At 42.0% G+C, this 22,026-nt stretch overlaps 1 protein-coding gene across 2 annotated transcripts in view; it reads left to right on the plus strand.

Moving 5' to 3' along the window:
- The first annotated feature begins 877 nt into the window (after positions 1 to 877).
- OGDHL (oxoglutarate dehydrogenase-like) overlaps positions 878 to 22,026 on the plus strand; it is a 118,070-nt gene continuing 96,921 nt past the window's right edge. For both annotated transcript variants that reach the window (XM_018558424.1, XM_018558423.1), the window contains exons 1-2: positions 878 to 991; positions 7,264 to 7,492. In XM_018558424.1, coding sequence (XP_018413926.1) covers positions 7,286 to 7,492 — 207 coding nt within the window. In that variant the 5' untranslated portion in view covers positions 878 to 991; positions 7,264 to 7,285. The remainder of the gene's footprint in view (positions 992 to 7,263; positions 7,493 to 22,026) is intronic.

Below are 22,026 nucleotides of genomic sequence, written 5' to 3' on the forward strand. Positions count from 1 at the left end.
GGCACTGCAGCATTGGTGGGTGCCATTTTTTTTCTGCTCGCGCGTGCGCCCCCTAACGGGCGCGCTCGGGCAGAAAAGACCCGACCAATGCAAACACCCGTTACTGGGTGTTTCACATATAGACGATCGGCGGCTCCATAGCCCGCCGCTCGGCTATGTGCTCGTTTTTTCGAACGTCATTCACCACAACCATTCACCCCCCGTGGCCGCCGCCATTTTTTGCAAAACCCCCCTGACCCCTCACCTTCAATCCCGGGATCCGCTGCCCCATCTGCGGCCCGGGACCGGCTCGGGAAAAAAACTGTCAGTTTGCCTTTGCTATTATATAGGGGGATTGTTATCCCCCTATATACTAGCAATAACAATAAGTGCAAAAATATATATATATATAAATAAAAAAAATAAAAAATAAGTCACATATAAAAAAGTAAAGTAAAATAAAATAAAAGCCACATATAAAAAAAGTTTTAAAAAACCCCCCCAAATGTTTAACTCCCCCACCCCCACGTTTACGCAGATATAAACGTAAATACGCGCCCAGTGCACCAGCGCACAAAAACGACAATTGCGCTACACACGTTACATATCGCCGTGAACGTCGCAGTGTGAGCAATCATTTTAGGGCCATCAATCACTGATAACACTAAACTGATGAGCGGTAAAAGCTTTTAAAGCGTCGCCTATGCTTTATTGATGCGGAAGACTTGTCTTCAACATAAAGTTTATTTGTAATATCAGGTTAGTTGTAAGGAATGTTTGTAAACTTTTAGTGGCGTGTAAAGAGTGACACGTGATCCTTCATCTTCTAATCTATACAGTGCGGCGCTTCAGCACCAAGGATAGCAGCCTGACACCTTCGCCGCTCGTCAGAGCCCCGCCCACTCTCACCCCTCCCTCTCTCCTGCACGGCGGACGCCAGACTTTGTGACGTCACCGATAAACGGAACGTTCCACCGGGACCCGCTTGCAGTGTCTGGTGACCCGAGCTCAGGTAATGACTGACCGGAAATCCTCATACACACCGTTGGGCGCCGTTATAGATCCGCGTTCATCATCATATGAACCTGTATTATCAGGTCTATGTGTGAGCAAGAAAGTTCCGTTCATTGTGCAGACAGCCACAGTGTATGTGCTCCGGTAAAGGCGTGTTCTTTTCCGCCTCACCTCCCGGTTTGATATAAGGAGTTAGCGGTGAGGTGTTATGGCCTGTGTTCTATGATGGTTTATGGTGATAATGGAGGGGGATCACACTGAAATCATGGTGGAATCCGTACAAGCTATGCATTAGAGTCTATGTGAACCTCAATCCGTAATATAGGACAGCTGAGGCTACGTGCACACTGACCCTCTGTCCTGGAATTAGAAGCATTGCCTGTCTGCGGGTGTAGCTGTGTTTAGGCCTCGCTCATACGGGGCTTCTTATGTCCAGCAGCAGATTCTTGCATCTGGGTAGCTGCAGCCTCCTGGTCTGTACAAACCAATGAAAGGATCACTGAAGCCGCAGCTGTCCGCTGCTAATGGCATGTACCCAGTGCACATCCAGAGGTTACCTGCGGCCATGGACAGATGACCAACTGTCACTGCAAACAGATTGTATTAAGGGTCCCACATCTGTACCTGGCCGCAGGTAACCTCTGGATGTGCGCCAGGGGAGACTCAAAGGATCTACCACATCCAGCTTGTCGCCCTGACGACACTTGCAAGAAGAATCAGCGAAAAAAACAGGAAAAAGTCAGGTAAGAATACCTGAGAAAAAATTCTTAGCTCCTTACTCCTGACGCTTGGGTAACTCTGGAGACCTGTCAGCAGGTGGGGGGTTTGGCCACCGGCAGGGGCCACCCCTAGGCTGTAATTTGTCTTTAGTTTTGTGCCTAGCGTCCTCCTGCAGGTGGCAATAGTACCCTACAGTACATGATCTCCGATCTGTTCCCTGTGTCCTTCAATGAACGGAGAGAAAAGGATTTTACGGTAAGTACAAAAATCCTATTTTTTTTTTTATGTTTAGAGGCTTCATATATACATGAAATCGTTATTCTCCTTCTTTAAAGTTTTTTTAATTTCCTTGTTCTCTAGCTGATCCCCAAACCTGTTGCGTGTATCTCCATCAGATATCTCCATCCATGTCTTTATGGACCTTGCTTTGTGCACTGGTTTGTGCACAGGCTTTGTTGGAACAGGAAGGGGCCATCCCCAAACTGTTCCCACAAAGTTTGGAGCATGAAATTGTCCAAAATGTCTTGGTATGCTGATGCCTTAAGAGTTCCCATCACTGCAAGCCCAACCCCTGAAAAACAACCCCACACCATAATCCCCCCTCCACCAAACTTTACACTTAGCACAATGCATTCAGGCAAGTACCGTTCTGGCAACCGCCAAACCCAGACACGTCCATCGGATTGCCAGACAGAGAAGCGTGATTAGTCACCCCAGAGAACACGTCTCCACTTCTCTAGAGTCCAGTGGCGGCGTGCTTTACACCACTGCATCTGACGCCTTGCATTGCACTTGGTGATGTAAGGCTTGGATGCAGCTGCCCGGCAATGGAAACCCATTCCATTAAGCTCTCTACGCACTGTTGTTGTGCCAATCTGAAGGCCACATGGAGTTTGGAGGTCTGTAGCTATTGACTCTGTAGACAGTTGGCGACTTCTTTGCGCCTCAGCATGCGCTGACCCTGCTCTGTCATTTTACATGGCCTACCACTTCGTGGCTGAGTTGCTGTTATTTCCAGTTGCTTCCTCTTTGTTATAATACCACCAACAGTTGGCCGTGGAATATTTAGTAGCAAGGAAATTTCACGAAACACCTGAATCCAATGATTTGGAAATATAAAAAAAAAAAAAAATATAGTGGGAAAAGTAATTTTCAGTTTCAGCCTGACTAATTTTGTGTGTTGCAGTGCCATTCATTTCAATGGATCCCAAATGCACCTCCCAATTGCAGTGTGATCGCCTGCATCGGAACGCGCGGTACTGCAATCCCCTTTGTTCCAGTGCAGTGAGATTTAAAAAAATGTGCATACTTTTTTATTCTAAAGTAAACTTTATGTCTGTAATGCTGCATTTTATTTTAAATAAATGGTGGCATTATGGTTTTTTTATTTTATCCGATTAATCAGTCAATAATTGGCTAACTAATCGATTATGAAAATAATCGTTAGCTGCAGCCCTACACCTTATGGTGACAAAGAATAATAGGCAGGGATCAGTTTGCAGTAACGCGCACTGGAACGCGCGGTACTGCAATCCCCTTCGTTCCAGTGCAGTGCGATTTACAAAAAATGTGCATACCTTTTTTTTATTCTGAAGTAAACTTTGTCTGTAATGCTGCATTTGTCTATTTTATTTTAAATAAATGGTGGTATTTTATGTTTTTATTTTTATTTTATCCAATTAATCGAAGTTAATAATCGGCTAACTAATCGATTATGAAAATAATCGTTAGTCTCAGCCCTACACCTTATGGTGACAAAAAATAATACGCAGGGATCAGTTTAGATTTTAAACAAAAAGCATGGTGCAATTGATAAAAGTGATGGAATTATACATTAAAGTGACATTAAGGTCACAGTTCACTCCCCCCCAATGCTGCTTTAAGGACTTAGCTTAAATGATGCCTCTTTATCCGATCATCTTCTTCCTTCCAGTAGTTTTCAGGAGTCCCCCCAGCACTGGTGCCGTTCCCTGATCCAGCACTGACTCCTGTGTCTTCTGGATCCCCGCTATAGAGCCGGCGGATCGCTTGTATGGGGTGCTGATCCGTGTGTCCCCCTCTCCCTCTGCGCTTCCCCCTCCCGCTGTCACCATGGTCCCGGGCTCCGCTGTGCCCGGTGCGAGCCCGGGACCAGCATAGTGCCTCTGTGACAGGGGATCAGAGGGAGATCAGTACACGATCTCCCTCCGGTCCCCTCTTCGCTGTCAGAATGTGGAAGTGATGTATATTTCATCACTTCCACATTCTTGTGTCATCTTCCAGCTTCAGAAGCTGATGAAGCAGATCTCTGCTTCATCAGCTTCTTCGGGCGGTCCTAGGTGACATTAGGGGTCTTGGAAACCCCTAATGTCTCCATAAAGAGGACCTGTCACATATCTTTGCTATCACATAGGGGGGTTTTATCAGCCCCCTATGTGATAGCAATAAAGTTAGGTGGAGAAAAAAAAAATTAAAGTTTGTAAAAATTTCTTTAAAGTCACACATAAAATAGAATACAAAAATGTTTTTTTAAAAGTCCTCAGCCACACAATCACGCATGCAAACATGCGTTGGGTGCGCATACGTGCGAAAACGACGATTGCGCCCATTACGCCACACATGCTACATATCACCACGAACGTCGCAGTGAGAGCAATAATTCTAGGGCCATCAAGTCACTGATAACACTAAACTGATGAGTGGTAAAAGCTTTTAAAGCGCCGCCTATGGTCAATTTTGGGTATGGTAGTTTTGTGCGATGTCACGGGTGCTCGCAATTTTAAAGCTTGACATGTTTGGTGTTTATTTACCCGACGTGACCCCGACTTTTATATTTTAACAAAAAAGTGGGTAATAATAATTGTTTCCTAACATAATGTAAAAAATACTTCTTCTTTTTTTTTTTCTCAACATTTTCAGTAATTTGTCCTTAATATAGTAAAAAATAAAAACCCCAGTGGTGATTAAATACCACTAAAAGAAAGCTCTATCTGTCCCCAAAAATGGTATAAAATTAATTTCAGTACAACGTTGCATGACGGAATAAATGTCAGTCAAAGTACCGCAGCACTGAATACTGAAAAATGGCCTGGCCAGGAAGGGGGTCTAAACACCTGGTCAGCATGTGGTTAAAGTGTATCTCAAGTGTAGGGAAATTATAGGAGGACCCGTTTGGGAGTGCGGTCATTAAAGCGAACCTTTACACTCAAAAATCATATTCTACCAATGCACCCCTCTATGTAAGATTAATAATAACATAAACATGTCAGGTGTAAAATACTGTGATTTTGAAACGCTTACACTTGCGGAGCATTCACTTCCTGCTTTGAAAGGGCAAAATGACCAGTTTTCTCAAGCGTAGCATCCTGGGAAGGTTACATCAGAAGAGCATTGCTGGGAAATCTCATCTGTAATCCCATGAGATCTCAGGGAAAGGCATTTTCTTCCCCTGAGATGATGTACATAGTCACATGTTCTAGTCATGTGCCAGATTTTCAGGAAGTAAAGGGAGAGCTAGTAATCTGTCAATAGACTGGGGAAGGAAAGAGAAATAAGGCATGCACAGAATACAAAGCCTGAAATTATCTAGAAGTATGTGTTTTTAGATTGTCATTATTAAACATTTCTAAAGGTGTGTTTGTTATTTTAAGGATATGAGTAAAGATCAATTAGAGCCTACCAGGTATGGGAACTCTTAACAAAGGTAAATGGAAAATTAAATAAAAGGGCAATGCTACCAATTACATTGCAGAACTGCATTAATTTATGTTAGGTAAATCTGCTTGGAGTTGAGCTTTACCATTAGACTTAAAGAATTAGAAATGAAAAATGAATTAGAAATGTTGCAAATTTACCACTAAAAAATAGGAGCCAATCACAAACAAATAAATCTTTTAACTAGCACTTGGTGAAGCTGATGTATAAAATAGGCGTTTGTCTTTTTTACAGTAAAGTTTATCATGTGAAATAGAGCTCTGCTAAGCTGTCTGTTGACATTTCTTACTGATTTGCTTCTTTTTTTCATTTAGCTCAGCAATTTGATGCTAATTTTTTTTTATTAAGTATGTGTCATTCACTTGTGTATAATTTTAATCTTAAGTATGGATCAAAATGGATTAGCCTCTGCACAAAGCTGCACAGTTCCAAAGTCTTTAAATTATTTTATTAACTTGGCTACATGCCATGGTACAGATGACTCAGTATAGAATGCTTTTAAAATATACATATCCTCACACTTTCTAATGACATTGAAAACGGAGACACATTTTCTTAATATCTGTCTGCCTGAAAGAAAATAAATTCACCTGGTCCATGACTTGGCACATTTAGATAATGAAATCAAATTAATTATTCCACTAGTGTAACTTATGCTTGCCATTTTTTATCATAATGAATGCGTATCATTTTATTATTTTAAGAACACCACTGCAGAAAAATGCAAAACATTGCCAGAAAATTGCCTAATAAATTTCAAATATGAAAAGGGATATATTGGCAGTTCTGCTCTACGTATATAAATGTAAGAGCTTTAATTAGTGCAGATGGTGCATTTTCTAAGTAACAGCATAGTTATCATTTAGTTTACAGTGTGTCAGACCCAGGAGTATGTTTTTGTATTTGAGGATATATATGGTTGTAAACTTTAGCAAAAAAAGAAAAAAATCTTCATCCCATTTTTCAATTAACCAATAATAATGGTTCACTTTTTTTATCTCATGAAGTAATGCCGAATCTGTCAACTGATTTTCTGATTTACATTTTCCAGATTAAAACAAAATTACTGTATTTAGAAATCCATGTATAAGTGCACAGATGGCTTACATGGGCAATGTAATATAGGTTACATAATGATGTCCTGCTTTGCGGTAGGCTATCATGTAAATATGGTCTTTTATTAATCCTTTCATTACTTCTTACATAAGATATAAAAAACGTTGTTGGTGGGCAGACTTGATTTTAACCTAGGTTTATTTGGTGCTTGCAAACAGGGAAGTGTTGATTAACTCTTGCATGCAATAACTCATACCCTGAGCAGAATGCATTCTGTTCCAAGTGCATCTGGAAGAGGATATGCCTGTTTATTAGCCCCAAGTAAACTAGTCTAATATTTACCAAAATTCTGGTAATTTATTTTGACCTAAATATAGTGCTAAAATTTACAATTTGCAAAATTTTAAGGTAAAGCTGACTTCCATCTTCCAAATATTTGCAAGCACATATACAAGTTTTTAATTTTCTTTGCCCGTGATTGGTTCTTCTTTGCAAAGTGAAGAAAACCCAAAGTCTTCTGATGGAAAGGAATAGCTCTATCAGGACGATCTCTTTGCTGGATTATTAATTCATATAAGAATCCAGAGTCTGGCCCTCTATCTCTAACTATAACTAAAATATCTATTTTTGTTAGACTAGCTCTTTAACTTAATTTTTGATGTCATACACTCTAGTTATATTTCAGCAACAGTATAGGAAAAGGCTGATTGTGTATCGTCACATCTGTGGAGGAGCACAGTCTCGGCTTCTGTGGAAGTTCATTAGATACTCTTGTTTGTTATAATTCATCTTTTTTTGCAGGTGGGTTGATAAATGAGAGAAGATGAGCCACCTCAGGTCTCTTGCGGTTAAACTGAAGCCATGTGGCTTTGGTTTGCTGGTGAGGTCAACTGTTAACGCCAAGACATTGCCACCAAGATGTTGTGTTTATTCTTCTGGAGCCAAAGAGCCGTTTTTAAGTGGAACCAACTCAAGTTATGTAGAAGAAATGTATTACGCATGGTTGGAGAACCCGAAGAGTGTTCACCAGGTAAACTGACATTTTTATTGGCATCTGAAAAAGAACTTTCCTTACAGCAGGTTCTGTTACAAAAATGGTATGCCTTCTTAAAAAGAGAAAGAAAACCATTGATAAATCTGCATACACATCCATATCCATCTAACATAAAATAAAAAATGAAAATTAAGATATTCTGGATTAGCGTATGCTCCGGTAATACACTATATTGCCAAAAGTATTGGGACACCTACCTTTGCACGCACATGAACTTTAATAGCATCCCAGTCTTAGTCTGTAGGGTTCAGTATTGAGTTGGCAAACCCTTTGCAGCTATAATAGCTTCAACTCTTCTGGCAAGGCTGTCCACAAGGTTTAGGAGTGTGTCTATGGGAATGTTAAACCATTTTTCCAGAAGCGCATTTGTGAGGTCAGGTACTGATGCTGGACGAGAAGTCCTGGCTCGCAGTCTCCGCTCTAATTCATTCCAAAGGTGTTCTATTGGGTTGAGGTGCAGGCCAGTCCAAGTTCCTCCACCCCAAACTCGCTCCTCCATGTCTATATGGACCTTGCTTTGTGCACTGGTGCGCATTCATGTTGGAACAGGAACGGGCCATCCCTAAACTGTTCCCACAAAGTTGGGAGCATGAAATTGTCCAAAATGTCTTGGTATACTGATGCCTTAAGATTACCCTTCACTGGAACTAAGGGGCCAAGCCCAACCCCTGAAAAACAACCCCACACCATAATCCCCCCTCCACCAAACTTTACACTTGGCACAATGCAGTCAGGCACGTAACGTTCTCCTGGCAACCACCAAACCCAGACACGTCTATTAGATTGCCAGACAGAGAAGCGTGATTTGTCACTCCAGAGAACATGTCTCCACTTCTCGAGTCCAGTGGCGGCGTGCTTTGTAAGGCTTGGATGTAGCTGCTCGTCCATGTAAACCCATTCCATGAAGCTCTCTACGCACTGTTGTTGTGCCAATCTGAAGGCCACATAAAGTTTGGAAGTCTGTAGTTATTGACTAGGCAGACAGTTGGTGACTTCGGAGGCACTGTGCGCTTCAGCAGTGCTGACCCCGCTCTGTCATTTTACGTGGCCTACCACTTTGTGGCCGAGTTGCTGTTGTTCCCAGTTGTTCCCAGTTGTTCCCACTTGCTTCCACAGCAAGGACATTTCACGGAACACCTGAATCCAATGATTTGGAGGGGTGTCCCAATACTTTTGGCAATATAGTGTAATTCTGAAACTCAGATAGTCATACCGTGTTTCCCCGAAAGTATCTTTAGGGATTTCTGTAATATAAGACCTACCCCGAAAATAAGACCTAGTTAGGCCGCAGCTCCCTCACGCCCGCCCGCACGCCTGGCTCCCTGGACGGCAGAGCGGACAGCTGCAGCCAGGTAAGACATCCCCCGAAAATAAGACCTAGTGTCTTTTTTCGTAGAAAAAAAAATATAAGACACTGTCTTATTTTCGGGAAAACACGGTAAATCCCCTCTCAAAGATCCTATCCGTGAAAAAGACCCAGATGTTTACAGAACATATAAAAAAATAATATATTTTATATTACAGTTAAAATGGCTATTAACTAAAGAAATCCAAATTGTTCTTTTATTATGGAAAAAAAAAAAGATAGCAAACATTTTACTGGTTATATTAAGGTAATCTAAAGGGGTTTCTAACTGTGGATGCATTATATTTAGGAGTTTCTATGAGAAAAATTTGGTCATCCTCAAGGCTGGGACAGAAGCTTCCTTCCCTTAATCCCCATCATCCTTCATCTTTTCTTCTATCCCATGTATTCTATCATCATCATCTTCTTTATTATAAGTTTACATGCAGTATCCGGATTGTTTAAACATATTTGGTATTGAAGAATATAGTAAAAATAACAAAATATAATTGATAATCAGATAACATAATGTGCAGCACTTGTTTCCATTGAACCGTTTTTGGTACTGTTGGTATGTGGGGGTACCTGTAGCAGGTATCTAAATAGGATCAGGTTCAAGTTTATCAATAACACTTTTTGGTGTGTAGTTTCAATGCTGGGGTTGCCTGTTTATCCCTTTTTGAAGTGTGTGTCAAGGGAAAATAGAAAAAAAAATTAAATCAAAACATATACAGTACAACCTTGCAATACATGCACATTTCTCCTCCTTCTACTATTCCTCTATTCCTCTATGTTACATAAAAGTCGCACTAATGCGATAATCAGCACACTTTATTATATTTTGCAGTAAATAAATGGTGTTGCGAAAATTAGGTAATTGTTGTGTTGGGAAGAATTACAGGAAAATTCCTTTTTTCATATTTTTTTATATTTTTTCACAATAAGCAATAAACATATGTATTAAAATTTGCAACCAAATTAAAGCCTGGTCTGTCTTGGAAAAAAACCACATATAATATGTTACAGTACACTTCTAAACCTAAAGGTCAAATCGTCAAAATGAAAAAAAAAATCCTCTGGGGCCTAGGCACTCAAGTGGTTAAATACCCTGCAAATGCAGAAAAATACCTGTTGATCTGCCAGGAATGCATTCAACTACGAAGTCATATTGTAGGCTGACAACACACAGCATTTTTGTGAACTGAATAGTGTCAGCCCTGTCTAATGTCTCTTGCTAAACCACTCTTCCCAATCTCAAGATCTCTACATCGCTTCTTAGCCTCCCATGTGATGGCAATAAAGTTGTGTAAAAAAAAAAAGTAATACAAAAATTAAAGAATGATAAAAAAATAAAAAAATATATATTTTTAAAAGTCCTCCGCCCACACATACACATGCAGATATGCGTCGGGTGCGCCTACAGGCGAAAACAACGATTGCGCCTAGTGTGCCGCACATGTTTTATATAACTGCGAACGTCGGAGTGTGAGCAATAATTTTAGGGCCATGAAATACTGATAACACTAAACTGATGAGCGTTAAAAGCGTTTTAGGCGTCGCCTATGGTCAATTTACAGTGTGGTCGTTTTTTTGTGATTTTTGCGGGCGCACGCAATTTTTAGGCTTGACATGCTTGGTGTCTATTTACCCGACGTGACCCCGTCTTTTTATGTTTTACCAAAAATATGGGTAAGAATAGATGTTTTATACCATAACTTAGGGAAGCTTTTTTTTTTTTTTTTAATTTACTGTACTTTTTTCAGTTATGTAGTAAAAAAAAAACCCCACCGTGGTGATTTTATATACCACCAAAAGAAAGCTCTATCTGCCCCCCAAAAATGTTGACTGGTGACATTTTTGACTGCCTGGTGAGACACCCTAACATTTTCCAAGCCCTGGTTATGTATAAAAGTAAAATATTTCCGATGAACAATATTCCTTATTAATGTTTCGAACTTGGGATGCAAGACTTGTATTGTATTAATGTTTGCGTCTCTTTCATTGTGGCCCCATTTATAAAATGACCTTTATGAAATGAGTTTATAGTTCAGGGTATTTTATTGAACGTCTTGCTTTTATTCAAGAGTAATTTCCAGTATTGGCATTGTTCTCCTGAAAGCTTATTCTTTAAAATATTTCAGGCCTGATGGCAAAATCTTCCATTAACTCTATTTATGACAGTGATGTATTTCTGTCTGAATGCTGCCGCAGTTTTGTAACCAGCTCAACATGACTTTAAGCACTTTCATTCCAGTGATCCTTTGTCTGGGGCATATTAATTCTATTTGGAGACATGATTCAATCCAGTAATCAATCTTTGCAGCCCAGTAAGCGCCTTCATTTGTCTGGATGGTCAGTTCTCCTTTCTACAACTTGATCCTTCCTCCATGAGAGTATTGTGTAGCTGCATCATAAACTGTAGATATGCTGTTGTCTTTGCAGTTGATTTGCCCTCAATGCAGAATGAGCCTCATTCACTTGGAGACTTATCCATATTTATAGTGACTCTATGTTCTTGTCTACTGTATATTGATTTACCTGCCAGCTCAGAATGTAAAAAAGATGTGCAAGGGTTTAAAAGATATTTGTGTATAATTTTTGTCACAAGGAAGAATAGACTGCTTCTTTACCTGAATTTTAGTGTATATGACATTCGTTACCTTGAGTATTTTCCACCTTTGCAGTCAACTTTGAGAAACCCCACCACTAAGTTTTGTGTCCAATTCATGCAGTATACCAAAAATATATATTTTTATAACACATTTCTTAAATTTTTTAGTTGTTTCTTTGGAGCAAGATTATACATAGGACTATATACATGTACTGTGGGCAGCTTCTATTGGTTTGAAAAGATGGCAGTGTGGAGATAAAGCACAGTCTAGAGCAGGGGTGCTCATAAGGTCGATCGCAATCCACTAGTGATCGCGTAGCGATCACTGGTAGATCGCGATGTCCTGTCTTCTCTGGATCCCCGCTGCTCTCCCCCATCTGTATGCAGCGGGGATCCGATGAAAAGTGAAGCTGCAGTCGGGGGCAGGGGGATGGAGCCTCTATCACAGCAGCACGGTGAGGAGAGAGCCGCTCGGTCTGGATCTGACAGCCGCCGGCTCTCTCTCGCCTCACCGCACATGCTGCTCTGGCTTCTTCCGGCTGCACTCTGTACAGAGGCTCCTCCCCATTCAGAAACTGGATGATAGTAAAATATTTTCTGAATGAATGGGAAGCCTCTGTGCTTCCCATTCATTTAGAACAGAGGCTGCAGAAAAAGAGATTGAGGACTTTGTGTCCTCAAATTGTTTTTCTATTTTAAAAGGGAAATATCAGGGGGCTGTTTAGACCCCTAATATTTCCCCGAAGCCCAACAACAGTAAAAAAAAATATTAAAATTAAAAAAATTAAAAAAATTAAAATTAAATACAAAATAGTAAAAAATGAAATAAAAAATCCATGTGATCTGCACAAATAGTGCTCGCAGCATTTTGCAGATCGCACTGGACCGGAACGCAGGCACTAATGTGCCTGGGTTCCGGGTGCAGGCGATCACACTGTGGTCGAGGGGCCGGGCTGTGGTGCCATTGACTTCAATGCACCGCCCCTGAACGCAGGTGTTTTTTCGTTGGTAGATCTCATTGAGCTCGTCATTTGAAAAGTAGATCTCCAGTCGAAAAATTGTGGGCACCCCTGGTCTAGAGGAACAGCACTGAGAGTGCATAAACATTCAATATACCACTCAAGCCTTGAGATCTTTAGCCTTTTTTTTAGGACAGGCAGTTTGCTCATCTAGTTAATGAAATCTGACAGCACAGTAGAGACATGTTTAATTATTGTAAATATCATATAGAAAGGGGATTTTTCGAAGTAGGATTTTTAATTTCTGGAGTTTTCAGAGAAGAGCATTTAAAAATGTAAGTAGCAATTTTTAAATATTTTTTAGTAATGCTGTATGACTGGCTGGAAACAAAACAAATATAAAGTATGTTTTATCCCAATTTGGCTGCAGAAGTAATGCAGCAACATTGATAAATGTACATAGCTGCCTTTTATGTGAATTTCCCTGTAAAGTTGCACAATCTATCATAAATCACTGCATCTAAAGCTTGATCATCTAATTTCTTATAGTAAGGTGATGTTGCTACAGGTCCCTTCTTTAACTGCCTCCGGGCCGGCCGTAGTAGAAAAACGGCCGGCCCGGAGCTCTCTAGATCTGAGCGGGTGTCTTTAGACGTCCGCTCATACACGCCCCCTCGCGCGCGCGAGCTGGAAATTGACGTTTTTTAAAAACAGGCAGCGATGCCTGATACCATACAAGCGATCCGCCGGCTTTAGAGCCCCGGGATCAGCATGTCGGCTGTGTCACGGGGGATCAGAGAGAGCTCGGTACACGAGCTCCCTCCGGTCCCCTCTCCTCTGCAAGAATGCGGAAGTGTTGTATAATACATCACTTCCGCATTCTTGTGTCACTCTCCAGCTTCAGAAGCTGGAAAGAAGCTGATGGAGCAGATCTCTGCTTCATCAGCTTCTTTTGGGGGGTCCTAGGTGACATTAGGGGTCTTGGAGACCCCTGATGTCTCCATAAAGAGGACCTGTCACATATTTTGCTATCACATAGGGGGGTTTTATTAGCCCCCGTATGTGATAGCAATAAAGTTTAGTGAAAAAAAAAAAAAGAAAAAAATTTAAGCCCCCCCCCAAAATTTTAAGTTACACATAAAAAATAATTAAAGAAAAAAAAAATTTTTTAAAGTCCCCACCCATACATACACGCATGCAAACATGCGTCGGGGGCGCATACGTGCAAAAAAGACGATTGCGCCCATTACGCCGCACATGTTACATATCGCCGCGAACGTCGCAGTGAGAGCAATAAGTCTAGGGCCATCAATCACTGATAACACTAAACTGATGAGCGGTAAAAGCTTTTAAAGTGTCGCCTATGGCCAATTTTGGGTATGGTAGTTTTCTGCGATTTCGCGGGTGCGCGCAATTTTAAAGCTTGACATGTTTGGTGTCTATTTACCCGACGTGACCCGATCTTTTATATTTTACCAAAAAACTGGTTAATAATAAATGTTTCCTAACATAAGGTAAAAAAAGCCTTTTTTTCCCCAAAATTTTCTGTAATTTTTCCTAATTATAATAAAAAATAAAAACCCCAGTGGTGATTAAATACCACCAAAAGAAAGCTCTATCTGTCCCAAAAAAATGGTATAAAATTCATTTCAGTACAGCGTTGCATGACGGAATAAACGTCAGTCAAAGTACTGCAGCGCTGAACACTGAAAAATGGCCTGGCCAGGAAGGGGGTCTAAACACCTGGTCTTGAAGTGGTTAATAGTCTGTTGTCACCATTTCCATTGCTATGCTTGATGTGCAAGGCAGAGGTGTCATAGATGCACACTATTTTATTACAGAAGAGCCCCAAACTTCTATCTAGTCATGCCATGCTTACCCAGCCTACCACTACCCAGCATTGCCTGATCCTGCCCAGCACTGGCCACAGTCATTGATTTTGACAGCACTGTCATATTTCCTGTGAATGTACTGTTATCCTAGCTAGATTACAATTTGTGATCTTTGTGCCTATATTTCTACTAGGTCGAATGTAAGCAAATGTTCTTAAAAATATTTATATATTTCTTATGTTAATTTTCTCCTCTCTTGTAATAACTTAGTAGTAAAGAACTCCAGGCAGAATGGTTCTTAAACCTTGCAGTGGGGTTACCCCTGCACTGCAAGGGTTACATGCTTTGTGTTTAGTTGCAAATTTTTTTTTTGTACCCACCTGATCCTCAGAGCCGGCTTGCCCTTTGACCGGCCCCACACAAATAAGCACTACAATGTGGAGGTTGCCAGACTGCAAGGGTTATGTAAAAGTTCTGCTCGGAGTTCTGTTTAACATTTAACCATTAATCCACCCATTACATTATTGCTAGCTTGTATCTGAGTAGTCACATTTTTAAACAGCCTTAATGAAAATTAGCTTGATATTTATTTTATCATGGTCATCGTAAGTGGTGAACAATACGGGACAAGTGGTGCAGGGTAAGCAGTGTTGGAAGAGGGTTGCAGGGGTGAGCAGTAGAGGGTGGCGATGGTGCAGGAGTGAGGCTGTTACCACAACACGCCTCTAAGTAGTTGTGGCCAAAGAATTCATGGGGGATGTAGTAGTTTATTATGGGAGATACAGAAGATGGCACAACCCTTGAAAATGATTTGCTAGCCATGCATAATTCTTCCTATGATACGTACTGGATTATTTTGCAAGGATGTGCAGATGCCAAGGGTGGACTATATATATTTAGATTTTTCTGAGGTAAGAGTCAATTTTAAGATAAAACTTAGAGATGAGATTAAATACCTAAACAGTCAAATCAGCTGGTAAATACCTAAACGGTCAAATCTGCCTTTTAGTTGCACTTTAATTTGTATGCAAAGCCAAAATGTTTTTTTGTTTTGTTAGGGTAACAACCCCTATCAGGGTTTTTTTTTTTTTTTTTTTGCTGGCTGGGGAGATTTCCTTTCACTTCCTTTCATGGAAATGAACCAGGAAATGAAAGGAAATATCTCCAAAATGAATGTAATTTGTATCTTAGCGAGTCCTCATAGGAACATTATGTCCTTAGCGGAGGTTGTTTCCTAACTTGCGGGTCTGATGACAGCTCAAAAGTTTTAGATTTTCCCTCCACTTTCTGACTTGTTAACAGGGATGTGTGTGGCCTTTTTTTGTCCTGGTGACCACTATTAACATTTAGTGATGTGCTTGGGCTTGGTTCGAACAGTTAAACTAAGCCTGTACAAAACATCAGTGACAATACCCCCTGCCTAGCTCAGTCATTAGTGGCCGGGGTATTCCATTGCCTTGTTTGGGAAATATCCTAGCTTCAACTGATTGGGCCGGGAGGGGATTGTGTCACTGACTGTTTTGTGTGGGCTTGGGTGAACTCTGTTAACACTAAGCCCAAGCACATCGCTACTTGTTAACAGTGGTCACCAGGACAAGTAAAGGGGCGAATCTCCCAAACCAGCATATTAGACTTGACAAAGGTCTAATACTTCCCTACTCTATCCAAAACTATAAAAAAAAAAAAAATTGCTATTGGATACACTTTACTTCATTTTATTGTATGGCATATAATCTGTCGTTTGAGCAAAGACACAGACCGGGGATGGAGTTATACTTCACTTCTGAATTGCTCTATTTTACCCTTTGTTCAGACCTGCTATACATTTGACTCTGTTCCTATAGCTGACCGCCACTTAGTATCCTTATTATGTATTACCTATTCCATCCACAATACTCCCAACAGTCCAATTACAGTAAAAATCCAGTTATCCGGCACCCATGGAGATTATTAGATGCCGGATAACTGTAGTTTCTAAATTAACCTCCCTGCGGCTCCATTCATCTGCTGCCTAGATTACGCAGCTGGCAGGTGAATAGATGCAGTGGGCGAGAGCAATAGCCAATAGCAGGCTGGTTATTGCACCCGCCCACTGAACAGAGGAGTGGACCTGCTATTGACTATTTGTAATTGCAATAGCCAATAGTAGGCTGGCCATTGCTCCCTATTGTTTAGCAGCCGACTGCGGAATCTAGCCACCGGCCGGCAGCAAGATGTACACAGAGAATTTTGTTAGCTTAAATGCTAGATAATGGAGAGTTTACTGTATACATAATAGAACACCTACATCAAATGCTTGTTATTACACATTTCAGTTTAATACTCTTATACATTATATATCATGTCCATTTCTCCCTTTTTTTGTTAAATTCTTTATTTGTACACGCATAGGAACACAGTACAGACATGTAAAACTGTCAGAAGCATCCATATATAGGAGTTCACTTTGTGAGCCATGCCTGGCCTGGCCTTGCCCTATCATCCACACATATGGTGAAATCATTAATCTGCACTGGAGCTCAATATGCATTTTCACTTTTTCTCAGGAAAACAAAAAGACAGAACAAGACGACATCAGGGGGGGTTGGGGTAGACAATAGGTCCCAGTGCCCGGGCGCAGCTTCCCAGCCGCTCATATAATTTATCTCACCTGGCTATGTTGGTACTCCTACAGGGGAGCCCACTGCCGAAGCGCTACTCCGGATTGACCTGAGGGAACTCAGCCGAGTCCAGAAACTGATACCAGGCAGCCCAAGTGCAGAAAAACTTATGCTGAGTTTTATGTATTGTGGATGTCAAATCCTCCCATCAGTTTGATCTCCTCCACTCCCAGCACCCACATCTCCACCGAGGGAGCTCGGAGATTGTCTCCATAATGCTGGAATGCACGCCCTCGCTGCGTTCCATTGCACCCTTTCTAAAACCATTTCATAGCATTTACCAGCACAATCACTTCGCCACCTACTTTCATAGCTGCCCCACTGTGTCCAAATGATTCAAATGTTGAGGTTCAAGTTGTTTCTCGGGAAGTAAAGGAAGGGTTGATTTATTAGCATGTAAAGCAAATATGTTGCGCTCAGTCTATGTGAACCAACTACACACTAAAGTGTTAATAAACAAATCTGTGTAAAATTACGACAATTCGTGTGAAAAAATATTGATACAAGTGAATTATTTACATATGACTAGAAGGTTCAACACACAAACATAATAAGAATAATAAAAATCAACACTGGAACCTTCAGAATTAGTGCCAGTGATCAACCTCATTAGTTCGGCATGTATACCTCAAACATGCGAACCTCTGGCTTGCGATGTAGTAAAACAACACAGAAAACTTAAATTTAAACCGTGATATTAATTCAACTGTGAACAAACTTTGAGAAGGAAGAAGGGGCTATGTGGTGGCCCTCCAATCCTCCTAAAAAAAACGTGCAAATAAATCAAAACTCTAAAATAATAACAGCAAAGAAACTGACATTTCAAGGGGCATGTATCCTTACATGCATATCCCACGAACAGCACTTAAGGAAGGGCAACTTCCCTCTCTCAGTGACACTTGATCAATCTGTCCGGCAGTCCTCCAAACATTCACTGACAGTTCCCCAAGAGGGTCTCCTTGTTAAGTTCTGGTTTTCCAACCTCTTCTAATGTCTCCTTGTCAAATACCGGCGTGGATCTCTCCTTCTCCTTCGGTCACCTGATCCCTCGCCGCCCGGAATGGCAGCGTTCACCTAATGGTGTCCCACAGGGAAAAATTGAAGGAGACAAAGAGGAGGCTATCTAAGTGCAGTAACACAAATATTTATTTTGTAAAAGAAATCAAATGCACTTATGGAAACAACGAAAAAATCGAGCTTTTGAGCGTTAGCAGCACTCAGCTAAGAGAGATGGAGGCAGGTTTTCCTTTGACATGTTTCGTTCAATGACTTTCTCAAAAAGGAATCCTGTCCTTTTTTTAACGGAAAAAAAAAAGGTCAAACGTATTCCTCAGCAGGGGTGTGGAAATTTAAAAAAAAAACCTACTTGTCCAAGAGCTAAAGCGGGGGCCAAATCTACTTGTCCCAATAAAAAAAATGGTTTTAATCAAAACTAAGGATTCACCAATACCGGTTTTTCGGTATCGAGTACCGATTTTTTTGCTTTCGGATCTCGCCGACACTGAATACTAATACCGGTGCTTCCGCTGGCATGGAGCAGGCTTCCCTGGTAATCAGGAAGACGGGCAGCAGGTAATGATCCCGCCCAGGCTCCTGATTGCCACGGAAGCCGGCTCCATGTTGTTTGGCCTGCTTGATTGTGATTGGCCGGGAAACCTGCTTTCTGGTCAATACTGCTTCCTGGCGAGTAATGACCTAATTGACCGGGAAACTGGCTCGATGCTGATTGGCCAGGAAGCCGGCTTTCCAGCCAATCGGCAAGGAGCCGGCTTTCCGGACAATCAGAAAACCAGGAGGCGTGTCATTACTTGCCGCACGGCTTCCTGATTGCACGGGAAGCTGGCTCCATGTTCCCCTACGGCACTGCCAGTCAGAGGACATTTTCATCTGGCCCAAAGTTCCAATATCAGGGAAGTTAATGGAGCATTTGGGTGAGTATGAGCCCAAATACTCGGTATTGGCACCAATACTAGTGTCGGTGCACCCCTAATCAAAACATATTTGACTGTGCTAAATAGCGCTTCTCACTGGTCAGCGCAGTCATCTGACCACGTTGACCAATGAGTGCTTGCAATTTGCGAGCAAAATTCAAGGAGGGGAGGGATTGTTCGCCGAAAGGTAAGTATAGCCAGGAGGGTGGCGGTTTGGGAGAGACGGGGCCAGATTTCATCGGGTAATTAAGGCTCCATGGCTGAGCCGTTGTGCCGCAGTTTTCGGGCACCCCGAAAACTACGGCGGGGGTGCGGGCAGAAACGATCGGCGCTGCTCAAATTGATACAAGTGGTCTGATCAGATCACTTGTACTAAACGAACGGCGGCGGCTCCACAATGTACATTCAGCTCTGCTTGTCTGGAGCCGGTACATAAAAACTACTTGTCCGGCGCCCGAAACTGCGTGTCCCGGGCGTCTGGCAATAGGAATTCCACACCCCTGCACAGTAAACGTTTTAACCATTAGACTAAAGCTTTAGTGTAGGCCAGGGGCGGCCACAATTTTTCGGGCGTGGCTGCGGTGCCATTTACTTCAATGCAACCCCACGCCTCCTCCCGCGCCTGAACGCAGGGAGTCGGCCGGCTTGCATTCCAGTGCGTTCTAGAGGCCGAACACTGGAAGGCAGACTTTGTGGTGTGAACCGGCCCTCTATCTTGGCTCTCTCCCCTGTTTCTATCTGCTGTCTCTTTTCTCTCTCTGCTGTCTCTTCTCTCACTTTCTCTGCTGTCTCTCCCCTGTCTGTCGTTTCTTACCTCCACTGCAGCAGCTTCCCAGGTCTCCTCTCGTGCGCCGGCGTCCTGTCCTCCTGCGGTGTTTGTGTGGCCGAATGTTGCACAAATTTCATTTTAATTTCATTTTTTTACTGTTGACGGGGGGTTCGGGGAGCTTTGGGGAAATATCAGAAGTTTAAACAGTCTCCTGATATTTTCCTTTTAAAATAGAAAAAGAAATTGAGGACACAGTCCTCAATCTCCTTTTTCTGCAGCATCTGTTCTAAATGATTGGAAAGTACAGAGGCTTCCCTTTCATTCAGAAAATATTTACTATCATCCAGTTTCTGAATGGGGAGAAGCCTCTGTACAGAGTGCTACTCCCCATTGAGAAACTCATGAATGAACAGGAAGTTATGTAAAGCACTTCCTGTTCATTCATAACATCATAGTACTATGTGTCTCCAGTTATGTACAAACACTGATCAGTGATCAGCTGATCGCTCCATTGTTTGCTCTGCACAGAAGATCGGAACATATCACTGATCACTGCCACGCACATAGCTCGGCCTGCAGCTTCTATGGATCCCTGCTGCTCTGCCTGTATGCAGTGGGAATCCGAGGAGAAGTGAAGGAAGCCCTGAAGCTGGTGGGGGGTGAGGGAGGGTCTGGGGCGGAGGAGGGAGCCGCTGTCACAGCAGCATGGCCGAGCGGTGAGTAGAGAGAGCCGCCGGCTGTCAGATCCTGGCCGAGCAGCTCTCTCTCTCCTCACCTCTCAGCCATGCAGCTGTGACAGCGGCTCCCTCCCCACGCTGCTGGCTGCAGCGCTTCCCTCACTTCCCCTCGGATCTCCGCTGCATACAGCAGCGGGGATCCAGAGGAGAAGCCCCACGGCGGGAGTGTACCAGTGTTCGCTTTGCGATCGACCTAATTGGTCACCCCTGGTGTAGTCCAAAACACAACACACCATCAACAAGGGCACCATCCCCACGAAGTATGGTAGTGGCAACATTATGCTGTAGCAATGCTTCTCTATAGTAGGCCTTAGAATGCTCATACAGGGTGGAATTAGTGCAGCAAAATGAAGGGAAATCCTGGAGGAAAACCTAATGCAGTTTGCAAGAACCCAGAACGTAGAGAGGTTTGTCTTCCAGCGAGATAATGATCCCCAAGCATAATGCCCAAACTACACAAGAATTCCATAAAAACAACAATGTTAAAGTCCTCGAATTGTGCCCAGATCCCAAACCAATATAGACAATTTGTGGCTGGAAGGCTGTTTGCTCCTGATCCCCAGGCAACCTGGCAAAGCTTGAGTAGTTGTGCAAAGAGACTTCAAGAAATATTGCAGTGTCCAACACTGATAGAGGCCAATCCGCACAGACTCGAGGCTGTAATTGCTGCCAGAGGTCCAAGTACCCAGATAGCAAGCAGTTGAGCTGCAAGTTTGAAAATGACTTGCTAAACTATTGCAGACTTGACAATCTTCACAATTTTGTTGCACAATTACAGCAAGTCTGCATTGCAAGTCTCCATATCAACGTGCTTTGCAAAAGTGCTGTACACTTGCAGAGCTCTTGCTAAGACCTGCAGGGCTCTTGCTGTAGACTTGCCAAGCAAATTTGCTACAAATTCAAAAAGTGTCAACTAGAACTTGTGCTGCATGTGTTCTGCAAGTCTACAACTTGCCAGGAATGTGTGCCACAAGTTAACAAAATTACAATTTAACCCCCGACACAAGTTTGTGGCAAGTTATCCTTGCTATCTGGGTACTTAAATGGGTGTATACTTATGCAGTAAGCTGTTTTTTTTTTTTTTCTTCATTGTCATTTATTTAAATCAGTTTGCCGAGATCCACTGTGATTTAATGATCTATGACAATAATGATGAGATTGTAAAGCACAGATCAGTAAGGTAAGTAATATGACTAAATAAAATTCAAAAAGGGATAGGATTTTTTTTATTGTGCTTAAAGGAAGTAAAACAAAAGTAATATTTTTGTTATTGTATTCCCTTGGTAGTGCTGACTGGAGTCTGTTACGCCAGTCAGCACTGGAGGATCGGACAGGGGAACTATGAGGCTGAGTGATTTTCACTACCTCATATTTCTCCTTTAAACATTACTCAGCATGCATGAGCATAACAGAAAAAATATATCTGATGCTAGGTCTGCTTTAGGGTTCATAGTTCTCCTTTAATGCACATTGTGCGTGTAAGAGATTTCTGCTGCCTGGCAACACAATATGGCACACAGTGGAATAGCGGCAGCACTCAACACGCACACACAATGTCCTTTGCGTTTATTTGCATGCAGATGGCGAGGGCAGCAGGGTTGGTTTTACTTTTTTTTATTTTATTTTCTACTTTATCACTTTTATTTTTAAAATTTTTATATATTTT

Source organism: Nanorana parkeri, unplaced genomic scaffold, assembly GCF_000935625.1.
Source record: "Nanorana parkeri isolate BGI_ZX_2015 unplaced genomic scaffold, ASM93562v1 scaffold338, whole genome shotgun sequence".
Taxonomy (NCBI): Eukaryota; Metazoa; Chordata; class Amphibia; order Anura; family Dicroglossidae; genus Nanorana; species Nanorana parkeri.